Source organism: Rhinopithecus roxellana, chromosome 13 (genome assembly GCF_007565055.1).
Source record: "Rhinopithecus roxellana isolate Shanxi Qingling chromosome 13, ASM756505v1, whole genome shotgun sequence".
In the NCBI taxonomy this organism is placed as follows: Eukaryota; Metazoa; Chordata; class Mammalia; order Primates; family Cercopithecidae; genus Rhinopithecus; species Rhinopithecus roxellana.
In genome coordinates, this window is record NC_044561.1 from 34,790,011 (window position 1) to 34,801,159 (window position 11,149).

Consider the following 11,149-nt stretch of genomic DNA (forward strand, 5'->3'; position numbering starts at 1 on the left):
TTCTGTAAACCTAAGATGTGACCATTAAATTTTTAGAAGGCATTTGGCTAGTGGATTAATAACTAAAAGAATATTAGATGAATTCATCTGCTTCCTATTCAGCGATTCTTTTATTTGTGAGGCTATTTTTCTCAAAATGAATGATCATGAATGTCTAAAAAAAAACCAAAATATTTAGCTATTTGAAGACAAAATTACTATTATCTTTTGATGTTTTCTTTAAAGTATTTTTAAGTATTTACAATGATAGCTAAGTGGTGGGGCTTCTTCCCTCTGTTACTCTAAGTATGCCTCGTATACACCCTCAAAGCTTTTTTTTTTTTTTTTTGAGACAGGGTCTTACTCGGTTACCCAGGCTGGAGTTCAGTGGCACGATCTCAGCTCACTGCAACCTCCGCCTCCCAGGTTCAAGCAATTCTCCTGCCTCAGCCTGCCAAGAAGCTGGGATTACAGGCGTCCACCACCATGCCTGGCTAATTTTTTGTATTTTTAGTAGAGACGGGGTTTCACCAGGATAGCCAGGCTGCTCATGAACTTCTGACCTCGTGATCCACCTGCCTCGGCCTCCCAAAGTGCTGGGATTACAGACATGAGCCACCATGCCCAGCTGCCTCAAAGCATTTTTAAAGAGCACGGTGATGTTGTTCACTGGGTGTTTGGTATTTGAGATTAAATACCTCTGTTATTGATTAAGCCATATTTTAAATATCATCACTAAACTCAGTTAAATATTTCCACTTTTAACTGCAAGGCTCAAATGCTTGGATAGTGTAGAAGATATTTGACTTCAAAGATAACTGCTACAATTTCGGTCATAACAAATAGCTTTTAGGGGGGGAAAATAAGTCCTGGGAGGAAAATAAGCAAAGTCCCCTAGTTTAGTATAGCGGTTGGCAAATGTAGATGCTTAAAACCTCTGAAAATCCCCAATACAGGCCATCAGAGCACTGTAATTAAGTATTAAATTAATTCGGATAAAAGGATAATCCATCAGGGCCAGTAATGTACTAGAAGTGTGGTTTCAGTGTGATTAGTCTCACCATGGAAGTCAAAGCCCCACTCAGAGTGAACAATGAAAGAATCATATTTGTCTCTGGGTATTTTGTCATAGGCTCAGTTGCCCAGTGCCAGTGTGTTAGCCACTGGTAAAATCCTGAGCCCTTAGTCATGTCTGCGGGTAGCTGGCTGCCTTAGACATTTTATGATGACAAAATTGAATTCTACTTCTGATCATGGTAATCCATCATGTCTGCCGCTTTTCTTATCTTAAAACTGCACTAACAGCCAGGCGCTGTGGCTCCCACCTCATCCCAGCACTTTGGGAGGCCAAGGCGGGCAGATCTCCTGAGGTCAGGAGTTCGAGACCAGCCTGGCCAACATGGAGAAACCCTGTCTCTACTGAAAATACAAAAACTATCCTGGCCTGGTGGTGTGTGCCTGTAATCACAGCTACTCAGGGGACTGAGGCAGGGGAATCATTTGAACCAGGGAGGCAGAGGTTGCAGAGAGCCAAGATCACGCCACTGAACTCAAGCCTGGGCAACAGAGCGAGACTGCGTCTCTAAATAAATAAATAAATAAATAAAACCACACTGGCATCATTATTCTAAATGACATAGCCAGGGATGGTTATTTCTAAATTTTCTGTGTTGAATTAAGATAGGCATGTTCCTATTTTGAACAACAACAACAAAAAAAAGCTAAGTGTGTTTCACTCTGCTAAAAATGTAACTTTTTTTAAATCTCATTTTTTCACTTACATTTTCTGAAAATGAACATAATAAACCAGGAAAATTAACCACCATGGGGCTCAGCATGCTGGTGGCCATTTGGAGGAACTTTTCTACTAACAGTGTAACAGAGAAAAGAGAAACCGGGGTACCACAGTGTACCTCAACCTCAGATGCCCCGGCTATTCTGTGAAGTACAAGTGTAAGAGTTCTCTCTGTGATCTTTTGCTACTCTGCCTTTTTACTGCCAAGGGATAAGATGGGTACAGGGCCGTTTCCAGCTGCCCCTGCCTGAGAAATGCCATTTGGTGACCAAAAGCAATAACCATTCCATAAGACTAGCAGTGATTAAGTCAGCTAATCCACAAGAGTGGAAGAGACTGCTAAAGACATTGGAACAGACACGCTTAATAATGCCTGATTTCTGCAGCTACTTTTGTGATAATACAAGAAGCTGAAATAGATAGGGGCTGAAGGTGGGAAGACTGGTGTTAAGAAGCCCAAGACTTGGATTTCAGCACTGGTGCTTACTGGCCATTGGGTCTCAAAGAGATTGGTTCCTTTTTCCCAGCCTCAGTCTCCTTATCCCATCAGAATGACAATGCCTGCCTTGGGAGAGGAGAGTCATATAGGAGAGGGCATTGGAGCTGGGCTCTAAAGAGTTCAAATAACGTAGGTGAGCAGAAATGGGCTTCCAAGATAGCAGGAATAGAAAACAAAAGTGTCAGAATGGGTATACGTGGTCTTTTGTGGGAATACCCCAAGCTGTTTGGCCTGAGAGAGAGGTGTGGTATAGACAGCTAGGAGCTGTGAGTTTCATGGCTAGATATGGGGTGGGCCCAGACCACAGAGGGCCTTCAGCATCTGGCAAAAGAATTAGAATTAAATCAGTAGAAAATGAAGACCCACTGAATCAGAGGGAGCCATTCCTCATTCCTCTCTGTCAGGAAAATATTTGGGGAACCAAAAATTAAAAACTAGCAGGGAGACCATTGTCTCAGTCGGTTTGTGCTGCTTTAACGATACCAGAGACTGGGTAATTTATAAACAATAGAAATATTACAATTCTGGAGGCTGAGAAGGCCAGGTTCAAGAGTGGGCACGACATTGTGTGCTGAGGGCCTGGTCTCTCTACTTTTAAAATGGCGCCTTATGGCTGCATCCTTCAGAGGCAGCAAACCCTGTGTTCTCACATGGCAGATGCACAAAAAGAGGCCTGTGCTGGTTTCCTCTAGCCCTTTAGAAGGCACGAATCCATTCGGGGGTGTGGAACTCTCATGACTTGCTTTCCAGAAGACCCCATCTCTCACTACTACCACAGTGGAGATGAAGTTTCAACACATGACTTTGGGGGACATTCAGACCATAGCAAGCAGTGAGGAGACTATTGTAATTATCCAGGCGAAAAGTAATCATATTCCCAGGGGCGTTGAGGGTGGTGTGGAAAAGCAAGCAGGAAGTGGTTGAGAGAATTCAGAAATAGAATGCAAAAGGATTTGTCAGTAGTGTAAGTACCGGACACGAAGAAATACAGGGAGTCCTGGATGGCTCTGAAGGATTCAGGCCTGTGACTGGGAGGGAGAATGGTTCTGCCATGATTAGAAAACAGGAAAGGCGGGAGGGAAAGCCAGGGACCTTGAGTGCAGTTGTGTACCTACCAAGTGCATGGATCAGGAGGGAGCCCTAAGTTGGTATCTCCAGCAAAATGTTGGAAATATACAAATTTGAGTGGGAGGGAGAAGTCCAAGCTGGGGAAGTACATTTCAGATTCATCCAAAGGTAGGAGGTCTTTAGACTTTCAAGAGTCGATGGGATTTCCAAAGGGAGAAGTGTAGAAAGAGATGGAAAGAGATACAAGAAGAAAATGACAGTGATGAAGAGAGGAGAAAAAAAGAGTGATAAGAGTTATTGAGAGATGTCACAGGGAAGAAGGTAAGTACTGTGTATGCAAAACAGTAAGAACATTTCCAGATAAAGGACAGGGTAGGCGATAGTAAGTACCACAGGCCCAAGAACAGCATAGCCCCTGGGGGGTCCAAGAGCTTTCTCGCTGGCAAAAGTTATTTCCTCTCAAGATGAATGTGTAAGCACCAATAATTATTAGTATTCCAGAATATCTTCTCTTTAGCATAGTAAGTGCATAACAGTCACAAGCAAAAGATTTATATAAAGGAAATGCTCATTTAATTTATTTAATCGGACATTGGCTGAGTTATCAGCCACTGCCTATGGCTTTGTAAGACATGAAAAAGTTGGAGGAGATGTAATGAGGGCCTTTTATCTGTAAGGGAATAAAACCACACGTTTTTTTAAGTATTTACAATGATAGCTAAGTGGTGGGGCTTCTTCCCCCGTTACTCTAAGTATGCCTTATATACATCCTCAAAGTCATCATGGGAATCAAGTATTGAATTTTAGAAACAGTGCCACGGTGAATAGGGATATATTATAACTCAGATTAGACCTCAAAAGGACTGATTTGCTTGAGATTTCATCACTTAAAATCTCTTGCAATAAAACTGACTCCATGAAAAGATACTACTCAACATGCTTTAATGCTGTTCCATCAAATTATTTTAATGGGTATATTTGAACAGAATTTTAAGTTTTCAGATACATTTTTTGTCGATATACAAGAAGATTTGAAAGATGATTGTAAAATGTTACAAATCAAATTTAAATCCTGATCTTTTCATTTTCTCTAGCAATAAAGCTAACCAGCGATATGTCTGAAATACATACTACAGCAAACTCTTGACACAGATATGATTGGAAAATGAGACATTTTGGTTAATCAAATATTGTTATTAGTGTGATGCTATCTGTCGGTCTCTAATTTGTAAAAATCAGAGAAAAACATGGTGAATCTTTGGTGACAGAAGACTCACAAATCTTGATATCCTGGGGTCAGTTTTTAAAGCAGTAATTACACATGATACAAGATTATATTCTAAGCTCTTTTTTTCCAGTAAAAAGAGATAAGTCAATTATGTTCTGTAAAGTTGATTCTTGTTTAATCAATTTTTAAAGTAGGGGATAGGCAGGCACTGACAGCATTCTTTGGAAAGGGAAGCAACAGAGGAAAAAGGCAGGACATTTGGTGTCTGCTCACATTGGGAAATGTAGGGAGCCAGGGGTGGTTAAGTCCAGAGAAGGCTGGATGTCTGTCTGCAGGGCTACATCTGGAAGGGCAAGGGAACGGTTTCCTTGTTGCCTCAGGGCATAGATCGTGCAGCACAAGAGGAGCATTTAGGAAATGCAGGGTTTTTCTCAAGGCAAAACTGAAAACTATTCAAGAAGGTAGCAAACTGCTGACCCATTAATGCTTTGCTTATCCTTGCAAGTGTGCAAGGCAAGACAGGAGATTCACTGTTGCCTTTCAGCTTGAATGAGATTGTGCCTCGCTTACTGCCACCACACCAAAGCCTGGTGTTTATTCCTGTGCGATCAGTGTATACTGGGGACGTCTAACTGTGTCAGGAGGAAATGGCAACTGAGCTCCTGTGGCCTTTCACCTCTAGGGGTGCCACGCTGCAGCACACTGGACGGCTGCCATGCTCCTGACTCCAGTCCTGCCCGCAGCTCTTGTGAGCTGTGACTTTGCATAAGTAGCTTGAATGCCATGTGCCTCAGTTTTCACATCTGTAAAAGGGAGATGATAATGGTACCTACGCCATGGCTGTAAACAAGATCATGCCTGTGGAAGCAGTTGAAGTCATGCCTGGCAGAAGTGAATGGTGGCTGCTGCTACTGCTGTTGTGATTGTTGTTACTCACCAAAGAGATGGTTTTGTTTGGTTTAGATGAGCTGCTTCAGAAAGAGCAAAATTATTCAGATGACGTCTTGGCCAACATGATTAGTGAACCAAGGATCAGTTACGGAAACGATGCTCTCATGCCATCTTTGACCGAAACGAAAACTACGGTGGAGCTTCTTCCCGTGAATGGAGAGTTCAGCCTGGACGATCTCCAGCCGTGGCATTCTTTCGGGGCTGACTCTGTGCCAGCCAACACAGAAAACGAAGGTAAGAGTCCCCTGAGCCAGCAAGGGCGTTCCGGCAGGTGTATATAGACATACATACATGTGTGTAGGAGAGAGAGAGAGAGTTATCTTTTGTATGTTCTTGAGTGGTGAATTTTTTTTGATGTAGTAATAAATATTTTCATTTCAATTTTACTTTTAAAAGTAACTATTAGAAGTTAAATGTCATTAAAATAATATTTTATCTGTGTAAATTATTCTTTATATTTTTTATGCTGCAAAGCAAGTAAACTGCCAATTGCTGGAAAAGATAACAACCCCATTGTATAGGTGGCAAAACAGAATGGTAATGATTTACATAACATTTGCAAGTAAAGGACCTCTTGTTCCCCAAATGTCCAGATTTGCATTCTAGGGAATATTATCCTTTTGAGTGAACACCCCTGGACGAAGGGGAGCCACAGCGTATTATTGAAGAGGCAGTCCTTCACATGGAACGTGTGTGGCAATAGCATTCTTCTCATTTTTATTTTTCCGTTCTTCTTAATATAAAATAATACAGTATATAACAATAAAAGCATATACATAAAGAGCATGTACTGTATGTCATATATTATTTTTATGACTCTTTCAAATGAAGAAGTGGAGGCACTAGGAGACTATGTTCTTAAGCGATGACTTTTGGTAGGAATTTTTTTAGAAATGTTTTTTAACTATGAGGTATATTGTTTCCTCTGGAATGGAAGCACAAAATTCAACTTGTGTTTATGACATAATGACCTAGAATGCCACCTTCCAAAAGAACAGATAGATTGTGAAATAAGGAAAATTACAATTTATCCACAGAGAGGAGTTTTGACAGGGCCTGCAGAGATGGAGATTTGACAGGCACCAAAGTAGTCTTCATTGGCTGCTTACTTGTACATGAAATTTCAGATTGAATTAAATGCTAAAGGTAAAGAGAACTACATAGAAATAAAATTTAATTTAGCTTAAGACTTAATTTGTGTTTAGAAAATTAAATTCAAGGCAGCTGCCAAAATTAAGGAGCACATTGCTCTAAATGTTTTTTCCTTTGCTATCTCAAAGAAATAAGATTCTTTTCTAGCAACAAATTTGAGCAGTAGATGGCATCCTTTTTCACAGGGATTTCTTAGAAATATCTGTTCAAGCGAGAGCATCTTTCAGCTTCTTTTCTCTTTTTTCTTCATGTTCAGAAGTATAAAATTACACACAAACACCTTGATTTCTAGATACAAATAACATGTTTTTTAAGAACACAGCATTTTACCTGATTTTCTTTATTAAGGTAGCAAATGTTGATGGAGATTTCATATTTATAATACACCTTATAGGCCGGGCGTGGTGGCTCATGCCTGTAATCCCAGCACTTTGGGAGGCTAAGGCGGGTGGACCACAGGGTCGGGAAATCGAGACCATCCTGGCTAACAAGGTGAAACCCCATCTCTACTAAAAATACAAAAAAAAAATTAGCCAGGCGTGGTGACGGTGCCTGTAGTCCCAACTAGTCAGGAGGCTGAGGCAGGAGAATGGCGTGAACCCAGGAGGCGGAGCTTACAGTGAGCTGAGATCGCGCCCACTGCAGTCCAGCCTGGGCGACAGAGCAAGACTCCGCCTCAAAAAGTAAATAAATACATACATACATACATACATACATAATTTTTAAAAAGTAAAAATATATATATAATATACCTTATAACATGCAATGAGTACACTCCTCAGACTAAATCTAAATACAATATTAGACCTTAAGTGCACTGGACAAGTTTTTTTTAAAGAACCATTGCAGAAAATATGTAGACTGTTTTCACAATGTGAGTCATCACCCCAAATTTGTTTCCTTAATTCAAAAAAGGGCACCTTATAGTAATAGCAGATACAAACAGCATGTTACTGACGATGTAAAAATAATTAAAACTTTACCATTTATGAAAACAATTCTTAATCACATAGAAGAAAACAAATTTAGGGACAGTTCATTATCAAAGACCTGGACAACTACCCCATTAAATGTATTATTAATAGAGTGCCGATTGTGTTGTTTCTTTACAGGTAGATACATTTTGATCATTGAAAGTCCTTTTCATTCAGTCTCTAACGAGAATTTTTAGTGAAAAATGTCCAGTCTCATTTTCTAAATTGAAGGCACACTAAACTTACTCTTTCACTAACAGCGTACCATGTAGCATCAGCCTTAGGAGACAATCTGCGTGCACACGTGTGAATGTACACACACACATACACTGAAACCCTTGGGTACTGCCAAGATGTCCATTTCAGCAAAGAGCTTGATTAAGTACCTCTGGATACTTGACAAACATGCAGCTATTACACTGCTGAGGCCACATGAAAAGAGCTGATACTCTTGTTAAATAAGGATTCCGTTTGAACAGTAAAATCTGGTATAACAATATTGAGAGGCAATAGGACTTGCAGTGTCAGAGTCTTGAGTTGGGGTACTCTTCGTTATCAGTCCCAACACTGATGTATATTGATTATAGCAAACAATTTGAAAAGCCTCTCCAACAATTTTTAAATAAAATTGATGGCCGCCATCTCATAGGATATTAAATACTACTCCACACTCGTGAACTCCTGAATGGTACAGACCTGAGTTTGAATTCCGGCTCTGCTGTGCGCTTATGAGCAAGTTACTTAGCCTCTCTGGCTGCTTCCCCATCTGGAAAATAAGGTTGATAATAATTCCTAACTCAGAGGTATAGTATAAGCATGAAATAAGAAGGCATAAAATAACTCTTATCAAAATTCCTGGAACATACTAAATGTCAGTGGTAGCTTTTTTTTTTCTTTTTTTTAATGGAGCCAGGATCTTATTAGAGAGACTTTATCAGCCTGTCTCAAGATGGCCTGAACAGTGTATCCTTAAAATAATGAATAAATAAGCCATAGAATGAGATACAGTCCTAACGCCATCTCTCTTCTCACAGCGTCTCCCACCTCTCCCCAGAAACTTGTTAGTCTTTCTTTTTACAGACGTGTGCGCACGCACACACACTACTGAAAATATAACATTCTCAAAGGGTTTCCTTTTGTTCTTCATGCAGTCCTCATTATCATAGTTTCAAATGCTTGCCAAAAATGTGTTGTTGTCCTCAAAAACAATCAGGGAAATCCAGAGGAGGGTCTGATGCCCATTTTTTAAATTTACATTGAAAAAAAATAAGCATATCAGAGTTTTCCAGTATGATATACTCTTAAACAGCTGCAATTTGCCTTAAGAAATTTTTATTCTTTGGTTTTCACATTCACAAAACCTAAATGAATGGCTAGGCTGCAATGAAGCTGTTGTTACAGAATTGTGCTCACAAATCGTGAAATGATCTGGCTGGGAGCATTAGCGTTAATGACATTTGTGTTTGTTCTGCTTTTTCCTGACTGCCTGAGAAGGGCAGCCACAAAGAGTGGCATAGCATGCGGTAACCGCCAGGAAGCCTTTGTGGCCAACAGTCTGCCTCTTTGTAAATAGTACCTAGATATAATATGAGATAAAATACTGCAATATTTTTAAAGAGACACAGCAGGACTTAGAAGACTGTATGGGTGTATTTGCAAAGTGTGAAGCTGCCTTCTAGTGTATTTTTAACTAGCTTTATAGAGGCAATGAGGAAGCCAATTTAAATGCTGAAATTTAGATTAAGTAAGTATTTCATTAAACTTACAAATCAGTTCTTGTCAGGCCTCTTATCTGTATGTAAAACTGGTGTACTGCTGATTCCTCATTACCTTGACCTGGCAGAGAGTTTGTACAAGGCAGCACTGTTAATAGTTTAGGTTTATTACAAAGAACACCAGAAGTAGCAAACTCAAAAATCCCAGAGGTCTGACCATTCTGTTTCTCTCCTCTTACAGCAAAGGATTAGATTCAAAGCTACTGAGATCAAAAGAATAACTCATTTCTGCTTACATTTTATTTTAACTCTTTTAAAAGTTAAAGATAAGATAATCTATTTCTTGTTTTTAAATGACTAAACGGCCAATGTAAAATGTTTTTAACACTTTATTGAAGAAGTTATTTTCCGGTTAAGTAAAGGTCCATTGGAAAAACTGGAAAGTATTTGCTATGGATTGGGAAATACACTACTTTGTTTTGTTGGTGTGTATTTTTTTTTTTTTTTTTTTTTTTTTTTTGGCAATGATAGCATAATTGCCTTTTAAAAAAGAACTGTATTTTAATGCCTGCTCCCTGCGCTACTTATTTTTTTAGCATTAATTTATACTAAATCAGCTTCAATCTTTTAAAGCAGATTAAGGTTTATGTCACTGAAACTAGTTTTGTTTAATCTTCCTAAAAAATAGGAAAGGTTTTATTACTGTTTTTAAATAATACATGCCTATTTTAAAAAAAGAAGAAGAGCGAGGAGAGGCAGAGAAACGTATAGGGCTATATCATTTGTAAGTTTCTTTCGCATGAGTATACGCATTTGAACCCTGGAAAAACCATTTACTTTGTGACACAACTGAAGTTCAGAAAGAATGTGATTGGCCCCAGATCACAGAGAAACTAAGTGGTGACATTAGCAGTGGCCCCTGGGACCACCAGCTCCTCAGCCTGCATTTAAACCACAGGTCCACTTCACTTACTTACCCCTGAGTTGCATATACATTTTCTAATAATGTAACTATTGATGTATGCGCTTGCCACCACTTCAAGGTACGTATCTGCCCTCGTGCATGTGTTTTGGTGTGTGCTTAACTGCAGTTGAAGCACCATTTAGGTTCCTCGTCATCAGGAAATTCTCAAAAAGTACAATGACCTTTCAACTAACTGCATTTTACAAGGAGTAATAACAGTTACTCATTACAGGTTGTTGCAGAAAAGAAAAAACATAAAGTATAAACAACCAAACTTCATTGTCAAAATGTATTTGGGAGTTGCAGAAGAAAGTGAAGTATGTCTTCCTCTAAATGCACTAGTGGAAAACTAGAGAATAGTCATTCTCGCATCAGTAGTTACTATGGAATATTTAATCATAGGATATTTAATCAGTGCAGTTCTGTAGTATTTGGTGGTGTCTGAAACAGGCTTTAAAGGTTATTTGTTCCTCACCATAATTAGAAGATGCAGATGTTAACATTTCCATTTCCATATGGAGAAACAGCCACAGAAGTGGGCACTTGCCCAAGGTCACAGATGTTGTAAATGTTGGGCCCAGACCTGGGATCAGATGCCTCACCCTCCTTTTGACTCCACCATGCTGCCAGTCTCTGCATGAGAAAGGACCAAACCACCTTACTCTTTTATTTCATCCAAATGTCCTAATGCTCCCCGAAATATTTTCTCATATTTTGGAGACTTGGCTTACTGCCACTTTTTCCTCCCTCACTGTTTCTATTAACATGTGTCATCCAAAACTGATTTGGACTGAGAATCCCACCTTTGAATGCCTGGCATGTCT

General features: G+C 39.6%; 1 protein-coding gene across 6 annotated transcripts in view; it reads left to right on the forward strand.

Annotated features, from left to right (window-relative positions):
• The window catches only part of APP (amyloid beta precursor protein), a 286,842-nt gene that overhangs the window by 253,506 nt on the left and 22,187 nt on the right, over positions 1 to 11,149 (forward strand). For all 6 annotated transcript variants that reach the window (XM_010383436.2, XM_010383438.2, XM_010383440.2 and 3 more), the window contains one exon: positions 5,533 to 5,754. In XM_010383436.2, coding sequence (XP_010381738.1) covers positions 5,533 to 5,754 — 222 coding nt within the window. The remainder of the gene's footprint in view (positions 1 to 5,532; positions 5,755 to 11,149) is intronic.